General features: G+C 41.8%; 1 protein-coding gene across 7 annotated transcripts in view; it reads left to right on the top strand.

Annotated features, from left to right (window-relative positions):
- The window catches only part of LOC122563483 (polycomb protein SCMH1-like), a 204,065-nt gene that overhangs the window by 8,526 nt on the left and 176,473 nt on the right, over positions 1 to 19,066 (top strand). For 3 of the 7 annotated variants that reach the window (XM_087976703.1, XM_087976702.1, XM_087976704.1), the window contains exons 3-5: positions 3,806 to 3,878; positions 17,087 to 17,185; positions 17,619 to 17,696. Coding sequence is in view for 4 of the 7 variants with exons in the window: in XM_087976702.1 (XP_087832828.1) it covers positions 17,634 to 17,696 (63 nt within the window). In the remaining 3 variants the exon portion in view is untranslated. Of the gene's footprint in view, positions 1 to 3,805; positions 3,879 to 17,086; positions 17,186 to 17,618; positions 17,697 to 19,066 lie in introns of those variants that run through there. The other 4 variants (XM_043717253.2, XM_087976701.1, XM_043717257.2 and 1 more) reach the window with 2 other exon arrangements.

Raw genomic sequence — 19,066 nt, forward strand, 5'->3', positions numbered from 1 at the left:
CTATAGCCTCTTTTGTGACTTGTCTGAATGTTACCTTTTACAATTCCTGAGAGAAATTACGCAAAAACTTGGATTGAAATATTTTTGTGGAATATTCATTAATGCAGAACATCCAAGTGTGATGCATTTGCCTTCGATGAACTAATGCAGTAATTGTATTTTCAGCAGGTTTGGATTTACTTTCGTAGTAACTCTGCCTTTCTTAGGAAATCCATTGTCTTTACTGGGGACATAGAAAAGAATTTGCTGAACAAACTCGCAACCTATTAATAACTTGATATCGTGCCAAGTTGTTTCAGGTTTTTCACTGCTTCCTTTCTCACCTGCCTCCTGCAAGTATGTTAATTGAATTGGCTGATACTTTTAATGAACCCTGCTTTCCTGTTCACTTTTTACATGCCTCTTCATTTGCTTTGGATTCACTTGGCTTTATTGCATTAGGAGCTGACCTTCCTCTGACCCTTGCTCTCCTATGAGACCTATTTTGATCTCTTGTTTTACCCTATTAATGGGATGCCTCTGTGCAAATGTTATTTTCCTTTCCTCCATCTTGAGCGATCTCCACTCCACCCCATTCCACTCGGATTCGATCTTGTATGAAGTCCATTCTCTTCTCTGTCAATATGCCAATCTGTGGTCTCTATTGCCAAGTTGTTCTTTGCTGCTGAGTTGCTGCAGTTTCTGGTTTCTTTATTAACTCTGGGTCCCTGTGATATCCCTGATCATTGAGCTCCAGGACCAAGTGTTCCTTGTAGCAATTGACTATTGTTGTTTCCTCTTATTGCACATGTTATAGATGTTCCAGAATTCATCTGGGAAATAGCTACATTGATACTGGAATGTGCCGCGGGGGGATGTTGGGGGGAAGCTCAGTGCTAAGATACTGACCTATGATAAGGTAATGATATTGGGGGCCCACCTGCTGTGATTCAGACTCATAGATTCTGGTAAACTTGCAGTCCACTGTCAAATGGATGATAGTTATTTTCAATACTAAGGGAGTTGAGGGAAATGCAGATATTGTGGGAAAGTGGAGTGAGATTTGACCTGTGATCTTATTGATTAGTGGAGCAGGCTTGAAGGACAAAATAGCCTGCTCCAGCTCCTAATTCTTGTGTGCTGCTGTACCCTTTTTCAAATGTAAGTTTAGGGGCAGAATGTTTCTGCATTATTTAGAAATCATATTAACGCTCAGGTCTTTGGGTGCATTGGCTAGATCAGAAGCAAACAATTTTTCACTCTTACAGAACAGTGAGGCAGGCCACTTGAAATCACAAAAATGTTACTTTGGTTGAGCTAACAGTGCAGACCATGGTTGGAAGCTGCTTCCTGCCAAACGCGCTTTGTTCAGTGCCACAGCGTGTGATCCACTGGGAGGCTGGTTCTCTTTTTTTTATATAAGCTGCTGTGATAAATGATCATTTCTTTTTCCCTTTGTTGCCAAATGGCATGTTGAAAGTATCAACTTCTTTTCTAAGTACCAAAATAAAGACGCTAAATCCAGCAGCATGCCTGCTCCTTTCTACTGTTATAGCTGTGGGTGTTCAGCTGTACTAAAGGTAATGACCAGGGCAGTTTAACATGATTATCCAATGACAAAACTACACTTGGGAGTTTCTAATAAAATGGATTTACCAAGCCATCCTCTCATTGACACCTTACAGAATTTATGATGAAATTATGCCCTCCGGGCATTACATTTTAGTGTCCTGTGTCTGATTTGTACAAATGTTTCCAAGCCATTTTCTTAATTTAATTGTAGAGACTTCCGCAGTTTTATGAAAGGAGAGACTTGCATGTATCCAGCTCCTTGGAATACCTCCGGGCTATGCCAAACGTTGACTGAAGTTGATTGTTAATGTTTCAGAATAGGTCATTAATGTTGTCAAGTAGTTAAATTGGTAGGAGGTATCTGTGCAGCAGGGTCCCATGGAAATGACTAATTATATAATCAGTTCAAGTTTTAATTTAGTCAGGAATCTTCAGAATTTCCTGATTGAACAGTGCTTTGGAATTTTTTTTGATCACCTTAACATCTCAAATTCAGCACAAAACAGTGTAGGTATTTCATTCAGTTCACCATCTAGATGAGTACTCCAGTCCTGAGGGAGAACTAACCTCTTGACAACGGGAATCCTAAAGTAAACTGACCTTTCATTATAGAAGGAAATCTTGAGATGGAACTCCCAAGATTTACACTTGTCTATACCAATTATAATTTAATGTAAAGTTATTATGGTATATAATTTTTTTTAAAAATTGACTGTCAAACCCATTATAGTTTACAAATAATGCTTATGGACTTTTCACCAAAAATAATTGTATGATTGGCTCAAATTAAGATATGGATGAGACAGTGCCACACCAGTTACCTATTATAGGCAAAACAGATCAAATACATTCAATTACTTTCAATTTAATAGTAATATTTTTTCTATTACAGGGAATTTTTAATTGGAGCAGATTTTCCAGCATAGGCATTTGTACTGAGTCTATTGTTAGGTCACCTGCTGTGAACCAGCAGGATCTTGGCAATGAGAGAACCCTGGGGAAGGCAAGCCAACATATATTAGTGCCACCTTCCAGCCTGGATGAATGGGGAAGGGTTAATAATCGGAAAATTATTATAAAATCACGTTAATTTTTGACTTACTGAAAAGCAATAACTGCAACATATTTCCACTTTTGTTGGCTTTGTGCGTAATGTCCAAGTTTCTTCATTATCCAGTGCTGGGTAGACTAACATTTATTGCTCATCTGTAATTGCTTTTGAGAAAGTGGTGATGGTAACAATGCATGTGGCACAGGCACACCCAGAGGAAGGATATTCCGAGATTTTGAAGGACTGACAGTGAAGGAATAGTACTATCTTTCTGAGTCAGGATGGTGTGTTACATGATAGGGATAGTGTTCCCATCCAATTACTGCCTTTGTCCTTCTAGAGAGCAGTGTTCAGGGGAAAATGCTGCTGGAGGAGCCTTGGTAACTTATTGCAGTGCGTCTTGTAGATGCTGCCATTGTGTTGATCTTCAAGTGTTCCAAATACGAGGGTAATCAAACAAGTGTGGCAATATGGGATATTTCTATGGAATATGGGAAAAGCTGAAAGAGGAAGCAAGAAGCAGTTGCCAGCGTTGATACTTTTGTGATCCTAGCTTTAAGTTTTGCTTTGGAAAAAACAATGCAGTGGACAATTTAGCCTTTTGATGCTGTTTAGCCGTTTGGTGAGATCATGGCTGATCAATGATTGACTCTATGTACTCACCTCTGTCTGTTATCCTTTAATCCCTTTGGCCAAATCTGTCAATCCCAATTTTGAAAGTAATAATTGATAAGCATCAAATGCCATGTAATGTGGAAAGTTCCAAAAGTGTTCTACGCTTTACAGGAAGTTGTTTTGCTTCCGATCCAATTTATTTGACCATTTCCCTCATCCTACATTCCCAGTCAGTGGAAATAGAATAGATAAAGAGAAACTATGTCTTCCCCTTCATGTCTTTTGCTCTATTTGTTTGTTTTCTGTCCCATTCCATTTTTTTTCTCTTAGGTGATGCACAAGATTTATATTTGGTTGCAATAACCACAACATTTTACTTCTATTTTGGCTTTGTCTGTAAAATCCAAGTTTCTACATCTTTCTTCTTTCTTACGTTCACCCAAGGAGGGTACTTGTATTCTTTATGTATCTTCCAGTTTTTATCCCACCTCTTGGTCATGTAAATCATGAGACTTTGAGCCCAATTAGTTGGAAATTATAGCTGACTTTGTAATCCTCTGTCCTTATTCTTTTTCTCTTCTTTTGCAGGATTCAGTTCCCAGCTGATTTGAGTACATTGACCGTGTGTTCTGGACAATGAGAAAACCGGGATCTCAAAAAGGTGAGTGCTGATAACCTGCTAAGATAAAAAGTTCTCTTTATCAACTTGAGGGTTGCAGGTTCCACAGAAAAATGGACAGAATTGCAGAACAAGAGATTTGAAATGCTGCAGCCTGACTTCAGAAAAATGACATTGAAACTGCTGTTAAGTTGCAATGAATTGAACTAACAGAATCTGCGCCATGCGGAGGATCGGTTTGGTTCTGGTTGTTGGGGTCTGTAAGTATTACATTCAAAGTAGAATTCAAGCATTCTATGGGGTAAGAGGAAACTATCTGGATACACGTTAGACTAATGGATACACTTACCAAGGCTGGTCTCTGATGAGGTAAAGAAAAATAGCATACCTATACAGATTTGTGTTTTAAATTGTTGTCAAAGTAATATGGTGTTTATCTAAAGTAGTAGTCAATGGGTAAGCAGATAACGTAAATCTAAAACATGGAGGGGTGGGTATACGAGCAGACTTTAAAACTGCGATGCAGGAAACAGATTAAACTATTGATAATGTGTACATGATGGACTGCACACATGTTAATTGAGAGTTAATTGAGAGTTTTTGCTTTCTTGATGTGGTTTACACCAGGGATTTCATTCCCAACAGCACAAAAACTAACTAATAATATTTGCTGAAAGCAGAACACCAAGTTTTACAATGTGCCATGACCAAAGTTTATCACTTAAGTAACAGGCAGAGATGGTTAACTCGTCATTCAACTATTATTGGTGGTTATATCATGGCAGTAAGAGAGGAAGAAGCTTCCTGAGCCTGCACAGATTTCTATTTTGAAAATAAAAATTATCAAAGGGTGCAGAGCATGTGAGGGAGGGTTGGTGGAGCGAGGAATCATAAGAAGCTGCAAACTGAAGAGTAATGAATTTGGTACTATTGTAACATAAGGCTGGAGAAGTCGCCTGAAATAAGGAAGGCAAGGATATGAAGGAGTTTAAATGCACAAGCAACTGAACTAAAGTTGGAGGATTAAAAAGCAATCTAAGTAAACAGAGACAATGGTTAATGTAGCGAGAGAGATTTGGTATGGATTTGAATGGAGATCACTGTTTTGGATGAATTACAAATCAACAAAGAAAGCGTTGGAATAGTTGGGTCTGGATGTGATGAAGACATACACGAAGGTTTTACAATAGAGGCTGAGATAGACAGTGATTGATAGAGGAAGAGCAGGTCGTATAAAGCTGTAGAGTCAAAGTCAACTTGGAGTTGAACAGGTCCTTGAGGTTGTGAACAGCCTGGCTCAGTTCAAGGTACTGGCCAAAGAGTAATTAGCAAACATTCAAGTTTGCTGTGGTATCACTGACTTTGTGAGGGAGTGAGTTGAAATGTATCTTGTCCATAGCTCACTTTTTCAATCATGTAACCAAGATAGAATGAGGAAGGGAGCAGGAATTGATCTGCAACTAATATAATGGTTACTCAAGATGTTCTGTCTTTGAGATTGGTAAAATTGGAATTCAGCCAGGGCAGTCTCCAAAGCTGCACAATAGAGAAGAGGTCTTGATGAAGGATGGCATTGTCCACCAGGTCAAAGATTATAGAAATACAACCGAGGGATAGCGAGGTGGACACGTTCAGAAGCTTTTGTTATTTTTGGCTATTTTACTGTTAGGAAAGGGATTATAACCTAATTGAAGAGATTCCAAAGGAGGAATAAACATCTAAGAGCTTGAGAGGTAAGGGTGAAATGTCTCCACAGAGGCTAGTTTTCTATCACCAAGTAACCGTTTTACAGTACATGCACAGTACTTGACACTGATCCAGCTCCCTCTGAGCCCACTCTCAGACTGAACAGAGCCCCTGACACTCTTGTTTGTATCTGTCAGCCAGGGCTCCCTAATTGGGACAGTTAACCTGGTACAGTCAGAGAAGTCATTCTATGAGGTCCACTTGACTGATCCCATTGCATTCACTTCAACCCTCCCCCTCTGAGTCCAGGGATGCAGACCTGTTATTCTCCTTATAGCCTCTCCTGGGGCAGTTTCATGCCAGGTTCAATTTCTTTGACTCTGCCTTGGATATGGGCAGCATGTACTGGATCAGTGCCCACCTCTTGTGCCTGGACCATCTCAGAGGAATTTCAATCCCTTCTTAAGGCAGAAAAGGCATCAAGAGTGCAACAGCCACTGTGTCCATCAAAAATTCTGAAGTTTCTTCAATACCAGACAGAGGGAGAGGACCCACAGCTTCTGACAGCCTTTGCGGTTGTTCTGAAGGACTACATTCGTTTTGGTCCTGCCCCGTATGTGAGTTTGCAGATTCCATGTGTCCACCTGGTTGTTCCCCACCTCCCCCACCCAAACTTTGTATGTCACAGGACCTATCTTCGTGTTGACCATGCCTCTTTCCCATGTAGGGCCATTTCCATGGTTCCAGCACCAAACTTTATCCGCTGAAGTAAACTGCCTCTCGTGTAGAGGAGTCTTGTGCCCAGCATTGGCATTGCACTAGGGGTGATCTGATAATTAAATAGGAACCAGTACAGTTTGGAATTGAATCAAGCAGTAGGCTGTTTCTTTAAGCCTGCCTTCAAAGTTTGGACTGCTCTTTCCACCAGGCCATTGGATGATGCATGGTACGGAGCTGTACTGACATGCCAAAACCCATTCGACTTTAGGAAATACTCAAATTCCTGTCGATAAGTGATGGCCCATTGTCTATGACCAACACTTCCGGAGCCAGCGTATTGCAAAAGATGTGTGCAGTTTTTCTGTTGTTGTCCCAGTGTTTGCTGAATGAACTATATGCACGTGGTTGAGATGGCCTTCCTGTTTCCTCCATTACCACTAGCTGTTTTAGTTTTGCTAGGGCCAGATCTTCTTGTGTCCGCAGTCTGATACTGTCAGCAGTGTCTTGAAGGGTATCCATAAAGTTTAAAACCAGAACGGACTCTTCCAGTGGTGGACTCACTGATGGTGTACCTGCTAGCAGGAGTATCCATATTTGCTACTTGGCCTCCCGGATAGTGTTCCAATTTGTAATCATGAGCACTTAGAATGAGAGCCCACCAGTGAATTCAACCTGCAGCTGTGGATGGCACGGCTTTGTTCCCTTTGAGTACCTTTAGAGGGGTTTGTGGTCTGTTACTATTACAAATTTACATCCGTAAAGGTACTGGGGAGACTTTCTCATACCAAAGATGATCACCAAACCTTCTCTATCTGGGCGTATTTGTACTCTGCATCAACCAAAGTCCTGGGTATGCTATTGGGTGTTCCTCTCCATTGGGCTGCCTGTGAGCCAACATTAACCCGATACCATATAGAGAGGCATCACACGCCAGCACCAGATGTTGTTTGGGATCATGGTGTGTCAACACCTTACGTGATGATAGCTACCTCTTCACTCCCCTAAAGGCTACACCTTGGCTACGAGACCATTTTCAAGGCTGACACTTTTTCAGCAGTAGGTGTAAAGGTGCAAGGATGGAGGCCAGATTACGGATGAATTTTCTGTAATAATTCACCAATGCAAAGAAAGACTTAAACTCTGGTAAGACTTCGGAGCCATACTTTATTACCCTCACTTTATCTTCCAATGTGTGGAACCCAGACTTGTCAACTCGGTCATGCAAATAGGTCATTTCGGGGTGCTTGGAACACACATCTTTCCTTTCTAAGACATACACATATTGTGGAGAAACATCTACAGACTATGTCCAAATTCTCTAAGTGCTCCTTATCAATCTTCCCTGTTATTACCACATCATTTTGATAAATGGTGACTTGGGATGGACCTTGTAAAGTGTTCTCCATTGTCTCCTGAAAAATGGCACAAGCTGATAATATCCCAAATCGTAGAATCCCTACAATGTGAAAACAGGCCCTTCAGCCTCCAAAGAGTAACCCACCCAGACCCATTCCCCTACATTTACCCCTGACTAATGCAGCTAACCTACACATCCCTGAAACTATGGACAATTTAGCATAGTTAATTCACCTAACCCGCACATCTTTGCACTGTGGGAGGAAACTGGAGCACCCAGAGGAAACCTATGCAGACACAAGGAGAACGTGCAAACTCCACACAGACAGTTGCCTAAGGCTGGAATCAAACCCGGGTCCCTGGTGCTATGAGGCAGCAGTGCTCACCACTGAGCCGCCGTGCCAGCCAAATGGCAGCCTCATATATCGGTACAAACCCTTATGGGTAATAATTGTAGCATACTTTGGGGAATCCTCATCTCGCCACAATTGCAAGAATGTATGGCTCAGGTTCAGCTTTGTGAAGGACATCCTCCCAGCCCCCACCCATCCTCACCAGCATTGTGTATAAGTCCTCTATGCAAGGGATTGAGTATTTATCCAACTGTGAGATGCGGTTTACTGTTTGTTTAAAATCCCCACCAAGGCAAACCAACCCATCAGGCTTCACAATCAATATGAGCAGTATTGCATATTCAGCAAACTGGAATGGTTTGATAATTCCTTTACTTTCCAATCTCCAGATTTCTGCCTCTACATTTGCCCGTGAGGCAAATGGCTCTGGGCAGACTTTGCAGATCATGGAATTGTTTCCTGCTCAACATACAAGATGGCCTTGGCTGCTTTGCTTGTCCCTAGACGCTTCTTAAAACTGTCCAGGTATTTAATTAGGACTTCACTAGGCAGCCATTTTCTAATTGAAAAGTGTTGAACCAATCAAGGTGAAACTTTCTCAACTAATTTTGTCCCAATAGGATTGGGCCCAAGCCTTACGATAATCAGTGGGAACTAGAGTCATAGAGATGTACAGCATGGAAACAGACCCTTCAGTCCAACCCGTCCATGCCAACCAGATAACCCAACCCAATCTAGTCCCACCTGCCAGCACCCGGCCCATATCCCTCCAAACCCTTCCTATTCATATACCCAGCCAAATGCCTCATAAATGTTGCAATTGTATCAGCCTCCACCACTTCCTCTGGCAGCTTACTCCATACACGTACCACCCTCTGCGTGAAAACGTTGCCCCTTAGGTCTCTTTTATATCTTTCCCCTCTCACCCTAAACCTATGCCCTCTAGTTCTGGATTCCCCGACCCCAGGGAAAAGACTTTTTCTATTTATCCTATCCATGCCCCTCATAATTTTGTAAACCTCTATAAGGTCACCCCTTAGCCTCTGACGCTCCAGGGAAAACAGCCCCAGCCTGTTCAGCCTCTCCCTATAGCTCAAATCCTCCGACTCTGGCAACATCCTTATAAATCTTTTCTGAACCCTTTCAAGTTTCACAACATCTTTCCGATAGGAAGGAGACCAGAATTGTATGCAATATTCCAACAGTGGCCTAACCAATGTCCTGTACAGCTGGAACATGACCTCCCAACTCCTGTACTCAATACTCTAACCAATAAAGGAAAGTATACCAAACACCTTCTTCACTATCCTATCTAGATGCGACTCCACTTTCAAGGAGCTATGAACCTGCACTCCAAGGTCTCTTTGTTCAGCAACACTCTCAAGGACCTTACCATTAAGTGTATAAGTCCTGCTAAGATTTGCTCTCCCAAAATGCAGCACCTTGCATTTATCTGAATTAAACTCCATCTGCCACTTCTCAGCCCATTGGCCTATCTGGTCCAGATCCTGTTATAATCTGAGGTAACCCTCTTCGCTGTCCACTACACCTCCAATTTTGGTATCATCTGCAAACTTACTAACTGTACTTCATATGCTCACATCCAAATCATTTATGTAAATGACAAAAAGTAGAGGGCCCAACACCGATCCTTGTGGCACTCCACTGGTCACAGGCCTCCAGTCTGAGAAACAACCCTCCACCACCACCCTCTTGTCTTCTACCTTTGAGCCAATTCCGTGTCCAAATGGCTAGTTCTCCCTGTATTCCATGAGATCTAACCTTGCTAATCAGTCTCCCATGGGGAACCTTTTTGAACACCTTACAGAAGTCCATATAGATCACATCTACTGCTCTGCCCTCATCAATCTTCTTTGTTACTTCTTCAAAAAACTCAATCAAGTTTGTGAGACATGATTTCCCAGGCACAAAGCCATGTTGACTATCCCGAATCAGTCCTTGCCTTTCCAAATACATGTACATCCTGTCCCTCAGGATTCCCTCCAACAACTTGCCCACCACTGACGTCAGGCTCACTGGTCTATAGTTCCCTGGCTTGTCTTTACCGCCCTTCTTAAACAGTGGCACCACGTTTGACAACCTCCAGTCTTCCGGCACCTCACCTGTGACTATCAATGATACAAATATCTCAGCAAGAGGCCCAGCAATCACTTCTCTAGGTTCCCATAGAGTTCTCGGGTACACCTGATCAGGTCCTGGGGATTTATCCACTTTTAACCGTTTCAAGACATCCAGCACGTCCTCCTCTGTAATATGGACATTTTGCAAGATTTCACCATCTATTTCTCTACAGTCTATATCTTCCATATCCTTTTCCACAGTAAATACTGATGCAAAATATTCATTTAGTATCTCCCCCATTTTCTGTGGCTCCACACAAAGGCTGCCTTGCTGATCTTTGAGGGGCCCTATTCTCTCACTAGTTACCCTTTTGTCCTTAATATATTTGTAAAAGCCAAATATATTTGGATTCTTCTTAATTCTATTTGCCCAAGCTATCTCATGTCCCCGTTTTGCCCTCCTGATTTCTCTCTTAAGTATACTCCTACTTTCTTTATACTCTTCGAAGGATTCCCTCGATCTATCCTGTCTATACCTGACACATGCTTCCTTCTTTTTCTTAACCAAACCCTCAATTTCTTTAGTCATCCAGCATTCCCTATACCTACCAGCCTTCCCTTTCACCCTGACAGGAATATACTTTCTCTGGATTCTTGTTATCTCATTTCTGAAGGCTTCCCATTTTCCAGCCGCCCTTTTACCTGCAAACATCTGCCTCCAATCAGCTTTCGAAAGTTCTTGCCGAATACCGTCAAAATTGGCCTTTCTCCTATTTAGAACTTCAACTTTGATCTGGTCTATCCTTTTCCATCACTATTTTAAAACGAATAGAATTATGGTCGCTGGCCCCAAAGTGCTCCCCCACTGACACCTCAGTCACTGCCCTGCCTTTTTTCCCAAGAGTAGGTCTTGTTTTGCACCTTCTCTAGTAGGTACATCCACATACTGAATCAGGAAATTGTCTTGTACACACTTAAGAAATTCCTCTCCATCTAAACCCTTAACACTATGGCAGTCCCAGTCTATGTTTGGAAAGTTAAAATCCCCTACCATAACTACCCTATTATTCTTACAGATAGCTGAGATCTCCTTACAAGTTTGTTTCTCAATTTCTCTCTGACTATTAGGAGGTCTATAATACAATCCCAACAAGGTGATCATCCCTTTCTTATTTCTCAGTTCCACCCAAATAACTTCCCTGGATGTATTTCCGGGAATATCTTCCCTCAGCACAGCTGTAATGCTATCCCTTATCAAAAATGCCAATCCCCCTCCTCTCTTGCCTCCCTTTCTATCCTTCCTGTAGCATTTGCATCCTAGAACATTAAGCTGCCAGTCCTGCCCATCTCTGAGCCATGTTTCCGTAATTGCTATGATATCCCAGTCTCATGTTCCTAACCATGTCCTGACTTCATCTGCCTTCCCTGTTAGGTCCCTTGCATTGAAATAAATGCAGTTTAATTTATTAGTCCTTCCTTGTCCCTGCCTGCCCTGACTGTTTGACTCACTTCTGTTCTTAGCTGTACCCGTCTCAGATCGATCTCTTTCCTCACTATCTCCCTGGGTCCCACCCACCCCCCCCCCCCACCCCCCCCCCCCCCCCCACCCCCCCCCCCCCCCCCCACCCCCCCCCCCCACCTTACTAGTTTAAATTCTCCCAAGCAGTTCTAGCAAAGTTCCCTGCCAGTATATTAGTCTTCTTCCAATTTAGGTGCAATCCGTCCTTCTTGTACAGGTCACTGAGCAGCTGCTTCTCATATGAGACCTGAACCAAAGTTTTATCCTTAATCTGGAAAGGTTCCCCGGTATAGGTTGTCAGTCTAGCCGAGAGCTTACACAAACCAAGGGTTGGAAGCCAGAACAAATTTTGTTAAAGACTGGTTCTGTGATCACTGATGCAGCTGTGCCAGTATCAACTTCCATTAGACCAGATGTTTATTTTGATTGGTTCTGATTTGGATGTTGCTAAGCAATTTAACTGTTCCAAACCAGATACCAGTGGACTTTCCAGGGTGTGCACTCTCCTGGATACCGGCCTGTGAGTTCACTGACTCAGTTCAAGCCTGATGGGACTTTTGCTGCCTCGAATCTGCATTCTGGAAGCAAGGACAATGGCTTGCTGGCCCAGACTCTGAGGAAAATTTTAACCTTTTGATCAAGGCTTGACTTAGTTTTGGGGTTTTGCTGTGGGATGACTGAGAGTCCTTCTGTTCAGTATATGTCCTGAGTGGGGCTGTGCAATTACTTTCACTCAAGTGGTGTTCCTCAAGCTCAGTCAGCCTGGCAAAGGTGTCCACTTCCATAGGAATACCCTGTAACTCGTACGCTCCACTTGCTGCATTTTCTAATGACAAAGCCTGTTGTCGTGCCTATTTGAAGTCCAATTGGCCTTCAGCTCCACAGAAGCCAGAATTCTCGTCACCAAGCCATCTATTACGAACTGTGGAGAGTCCTTGCTACTGAACTAGCTCCCTCAGAGCCAGCTCTCAGAGTGAACAGGATGTCTAACATTCCTGTTTATATGTCAGCCAGGGCTCCCTGATTGGACCAGATTAACAGCCCCAATCAGGGAACTCAGATTCTATGAGGTCCACCTGGCTGACCTCATTATAATCACTACAAAGGGAAATATCTGCTGCTAATGTCCTTCTGGATGGAAGTGGGCATGGGTTTGGAAGGTGCTGTCTAAGGATCTTTGGTGACTGTCTGTCTGAATGAATGGTTGGCAGGAATATTGGGTGGATAAAAACAATGACTGCAGATGCTGGAAACCAGAGTCTAGATTAGAGTGGTGCTGGAAATTTTGGAATATTGGGTGATCAGCAATTTGGTGGGAAGGGGGTTAAAGGGAGAACAAGTGAGAGTCATAGTGAAATCAAATTGGGAAAAGATAAATAACAACTGCTATTTGTGGCAACTTGCTATATGCAATTACCTACAAAGCACTGTTTCAGTGATTCGTTGACTATGAAGAACTTCAAGGTGCCCCGAGGACTTTAAAGGTGTTTTCTAAGGAAACCCCTACTTTGACTTAACCCATACTCAGGCACTGAATCCCACAACAAACTTTCAAACAAAATATAATGACATAAAAGTGGTTCAACCTCTCATGTTGCTGGTGGTTAGCAGTCAATTCAATGTGAGAACTCCATGACTTTTACAAAATGAAAATGGAGCAGTTGGGACTGCTAGTCACATTTAGCAGTCTTCAAAACACTACCCTTTCTCCATTGGGTTATCATTGCATGAAATAAGTTTGGCATTGTCCAACAGGCAACGACTGACAACATGAAACTTCCTCAAACTTTACAACAGAAAACATTGGTGCTTCATCAAGCTTTCTGTTAAGGATGAGTAAAACAGAGAAATGCGGATGCTGGAAATCTGGAACAAAAAGATAATGTACGGAAAAAACTCAGCAGGTCGGTTAGTGTTTATGGAGAGAGAAATGAAGTTAGTGTTTTGAGTCCAGTGTGACTCTTCTTCAGAAGCCTTCTGGGTTCTGAAAAAGAGTCAGGCTGGACTTGAAACATTAACTCTGTTTCTCTCTCCACAGATGCTGCCAGACCTGCTGAGTTTCTCCAACCCTTTCTGTTCTTGTTGCTGTTGTGAAAATGGACAACATTGTTACATCAATACTCTGGGAATGGTCTTTTAAACTAATGACAGAGTCAAGGGAGTTCAACTCTGCACATGGATGTACCAGACCTAACAGTCCATGATGTGGAGCAGAGACAGAAATTGCAGTGGAGAGCGGTTTAATATGCACCATAGCAGATCAGCTCAGCCTTCTGAATCTGAGGTGATATTCCCTTAACAGAAAGAGGATCTTGTCAACAGTTTTGACCAGGGTGTGAAATGGATAACCTCTGGGTCTTCAGCATGAACACCACTCCCCTTGATAGGTGCTAAAATGCTATTTTTACCCATGAACCCTAACCCATACATATTATTGCTAGAGTGCAATTGAATAAGTTAATAGGTAATGGGTAAAAATAGCATTTTAGCACCTATCGAGGGAAGTGGTGTTCATGCTGAAGACCCAGAGGTTATGCATTTCACACCCTGGGCAAAACTGTTGAACTGCAAAACAAATCTTTTCACTGTACCTAGGTACATGTGACAATAATAAATCAAATCAACAGGACTTGGAAAAGTTAGTGATGTAACAGGAATACTATTCCTAAGCATGTATCATAGAATCTCAACAGTGTGGGAACAAGCCATTTGGCCCAATAAGTCCACACCAACGCTCCGAAAAGTATCCCATTCCCCATTTCCCCTGACCAACGCACCTAGCCTACACATCTCTGAACACTATGGGCAATTTAATATTGCCAGTTCATCTAACCTGCACATCTTTGGATTGTGGGAGGAAACCCATGCAGGCACGGGGAGAATGTGCAAACTCCACACAGATAGTGGCCCTAGGGTGGATTTGAATGCGGGTCCCTGGTGCTGTGAGGCAGCAGTGCTAACCATTGAGCCACCATGCTGTATAATTAACAACCAACTCTTCCTCCCCAGGCACTGAGTGGTAGAGGAAAGATTGCATTCCTGATTAAGCATATGTAGCCTTGTCTATGGAGGGCTGTATGTGGGCAGAAAGGGCAGGCTAAATGAGAGCTACTTTTCTGAAGACAGAAAGGTGGGTCACCTGGGCTGCAGCTGTGTTAATATTAAGAATGTACAAACATATCCACTTGCCTGGCTCCAGAACAAGGCATAGTTTCAAACTGAATAATTCAAAGTGATGTTGGAAGGGGGAGTTAATAGCATCAGTGGGGTATAACTCAGTGAATAATGAACTAACAGGAATCCTGTCCAGCTTGTTTGGAAAATAATTATTCAGTGTTCCTTTACAATCTCAGATTCTATACAAATACCAGAACATGAGCTCCTAATGAATGCAGTTCATTTTCTTTGTAATGGCAATAATTTCCTTCAGAATTAAATTAATTGTTCTGAAGGACTTGACAAAACACTATTTTTCTGTCTTCAATTTTGCAAGCATTCAACTGTTTTAAACAATGATGTAAGCCATTGTTGATCTAATTTGAACACATTGCCTATGTAGTTGAGCCTTTGAGAAGTTCAATGAATAATATCTCTGTCAAGGTATTCATGAAATTCCAAATATTTTATATTTTCATGATACGGTTAATGTTTAATGCAGCAATTTATAATAGATATTGAAGAACTTTCCTAATAAGCTGCACATTTATCTACTTGGGAGGCACCAGTCAGGGACTGGAATATTTTCTTTGGTCAACCTGATCTCTGGTTAACCAATCCTGTGCTGCCATTTTCCTAGAAAATATTCAACACATCTTAATTCAGCACTGGTGTTAGGAAGAAAGATTGGTCATTCAGCCTATGGGTCTTTTTCACTGTCATTCAAGTCGACTGTGGCTCATTTACATCACAATTCTATTTCCCCAACTTTGCTGCATTTACCTTTGCAAATTATTACCTGTCCAAAAGTAAACTACTGCAGATGCTGGAAATCTGAAACAAATGCAAAAATGTGCTGGAGAAACTCAGCAGGTCTGGAAGCATTTGTGGGGAGAGAAACAGAGTTACAATTATGGGTCCAATTTTACTCTAACTTGTTCTGAAAAAGAGCCATGTTGGACTTGAAACATTAACTTTGTTTCTATCTCCAGATCTGCTGAGTTTCTCCAGCATTTTATGTGTTTGTCTCAAACATTTAATTAATGAAATTTTTCCCTCAAATTTCTTGTATTTTGCATTGGCAAGCACTGACAACACCATAAAAATCAAAAGAACTCAGTTCTAAAGAGTCACCGGACCCGAAATGTCAACTTTGATTTCTCTTCACCAGAGTTGCTGAGCTTTTCCAGCAACTTCTGGCTTTGTTACTGGCAACACAAAATGGTTTCAGTAGCACTTAAGGTTGAGGCTATTCATGCTGTCCTGCACCAACAGTAAATAGGTGGGCAAAATTCATTCTCCCAGTTTGTGGTGAGCTCTCAGGCAGTATAGAGATGGAATGGTGAACATAGAATATCAGCCATTCATTCTTCTACATTAAATAGTGTGTGTTTGTCTCAGGAGAGTGAGATGAGAATTGCAATGCTCAGTCTTGGTGGAACAGTTTGATGTTGTCATCAAATCTTAGTGTATTACTAGCTGTGTAAGGTATTGCAGTGTTGTGGTGACTATGAAACCATAGTCTAAGAGGTATCAATGCTGTCAGCAGGAAATAAACAGCACGGTTAAATTTCAGTGTTGCAAGCATTTAGGATTTTCAGTTTTGATGCAACCTCTAGTAAAAATGCAAGAACATAAAGCTAGTACAGAATGATCTTGAATAGGTCACTTACCAGATATAAATCAATATTTTGGAAAGAATAATGATGGATTTCTAGTAATTCTATCCAGCTGCCGTCTCTCGATTTTGCCTCAAGAAGTACATATGAAGTGGCCTTGTTTCTTTGTGTTGGTAACACAGCAACATTGATTTTACAGTTTCTCTTGTTTCCTTGGCACACTGCTGTTGTGCTATCACCAGCTCTTCATAAAACCACTAAAGGTTTTTAAAGTCTATTTGCAATCTCTTTATTCCCCTTTTGACAATACTTATTATGCAGCTTAGGTATTTGGATTCTGCAGGTAAGTAGGTGGTGTGTAAAATCCTTTCTTTCTCTCTGAAACTCCATGGTACGGTTCACCATTTGTTTAATTGTTCCTTGATTCCTTCCTTTTAGTTCCCTGTAATCCACATTATGCCTAAAAGATGGATCAGGTTTAACAGATGATAGGAACCAGCCAAGCCATTAGTTGGTGATGTTTCATTTTGCGCAGATGATTCTGTTTTCCTTTGTTTTCATCTTCCTTTGCCCTGCAGAGAGGTTCCCGTCAAGACCCTTGAACCAACTCCCTGAGGAAGACCCTAACTTGAATACCAGTCAAGTCTTTGATTTGAACCAGAGTCTCCACTTTGAGAGCCCAGTGTTCTAATATAGTAGATACCGCCCAACTCTGAAGAGAATCCTTCATTGAAATGTTTTATGCTATTGTTTTCTGCAGTGTTTGATGTCCCAGCACAGTCTGAAATATGAGCACAGCTGTCAACAGGAGTATTAACACAATCCCATCTACTGTTTGAGACATTCTCTTGAATTTAAGGTATTAAGGCAATCCTTCTTTTTAATTTGTATATTGCAGACAAGCGCAGTGGGATAGCTATGTAGCGTACTGTGATATGAATCAGGAAAACAGTCAAATGGACTGTTTGCTGATCTATGTTTTTCAACTTGAATGTTTAAGAATTTAATTGTATTCCAGAGGGAAGTATCTAAGAAACCAAAATGACATTTACTCTTCAAGTTGGTGACCAGATTGCTACCAATTCCCACTGTGTACTCAGTGCAATTTTCTGGACTGGATGTGAATATTTATTGAGAAGTGTATTAACTTTTCTATTCCAACCACTAACTGTATGAGGCCCACTTCCATCAATGTGAAAGATGGATGTATGGAATATGCCATTTTTCTGCATAAATTGCAGTGAGAGCCATTGTCTTGAGAACAATAAGCTATTGTTTTCTCTTTGTTCTAGTTATAGATTGGAAAGATGGAAAACGACAAAAATATGCTCGCAGTGGTCGCCCATCGAATACTCCATCTCCATATCAAGGTAAATAATTTGACTCGAGTGAAATGTTACCTCAAGTATGCAAGGAGTTGGCAGACTGTTCCTGGATTGTAAGGTCCGTCAGACAAAGTCCTTTTGTGGCATTTCTTCTGGAAAGAACAGTGCCAAGCAAAAGAGTTGTCCTTGAACAAACTGGGCTGGCCTCCTCATTTTTTATGGGCTGCATTGCCGTGTATGCCTTACACAGAATGTTGCAGCAGCAGTAAAAAATCTTGCTGTCAGGAGTTTTTCTTTTCCATGAGCATATTAGAATTGATCCAAAGCAAGTGTGTATATGTATTTTCTTCTGCCCTTTATGCAATTTCCAATAGTTTCAAATATATTGTCTGTAAGTTAGGAGTTCACCACTCCATTTAACAATCATTGGGTAATTTCTTTCAATAAGAGCATTGCGTATGTTGGTGATGTCATGGCCTCCTAAAGTTTTATTTTAACTTGAAGAATCAAGAGAACACTTACATTAGGGACTCTTGACAATAGGAAGTTAATTGTAATATGGTTGATCTGAGCACAGTCTGATTGAAATCAACTTTAAGTCTCTCTACTATCTACTTTCTCTTGTGTACCTCTTGTTCTCTCCTTTCTCTCAGTCTCTCTTTCTCTCTGTCTCTCTTTTTGTCTTTCTCTCTCGCTTTCTTGCTGTCCTTCTGAAATGATTTCACAGAGGCCCGTGACGTGTTAGCAAGTCGTCCTTTATTTAAAAGTGGAGAGTCCTTGACATTGATCCAGCTCTCAGAGTGAACAGAACCTCTGACACTCCTGTTTTTATCTGTCAACCAGGGCTCCCTGACTGTACCAGGTTAACAGCCCCAGTCAGGAAACTCATATTCTATGAGGTCTATCTGGCTGACCTCGTCACACTCACTACGTTCCTCCCCCTCTCAGTCCAAGGACATAGGCCGGTTCTTTTTTCTGTAGCTCTTCATGGGGCATTTTAGCACCTGCCTCTGATACGGGCGGCCTATAACACACAGTAGTTCATCTTTAGAGCCCAGAGTGTCTCGGAAAAAATTCATTCTCCGCCATGTCCATCTCAGATTCCAAGGGATCCTCAACACTTGATGGAGAGGGAGAGCCATGGGTTCTGGACCAGTTGGAAAGGCTGTCGAGGAGCTGGGCATGGTTTGCTCCTGCCCCGTTTGTGAGTTTGAAACTTTCATATGGTCCACATGCTTGTTCAGGACCATCGCACCTACCCAAACTTTGTACATCACCGGACCTGACCTCACACGACCATACTTCATACCCATGCAGCACCATTCCCATGGCTGTTACACCAGCTTGGTCCCCTGAAGTAAACCAATTGTCTCGCTTAGCGGAATGTTGTGTCTGTATTTGATGCTCCTGCTGCT

This window comes from Chiloscyllium plagiosum, unplaced genomic scaffold (assembly GCF_037043375.1).
Source record: "Chiloscyllium plagiosum isolate Xiang-an unplaced genomic scaffold, Cpla_swu_hap1 HiC_scaffold_30, whole genome shotgun sequence".
Lineage (NCBI taxonomy): Eukaryota > Metazoa > Chordata > Chondrichthyes > Orectolobiformes > Hemiscylliidae > Chiloscyllium > Chiloscyllium plagiosum.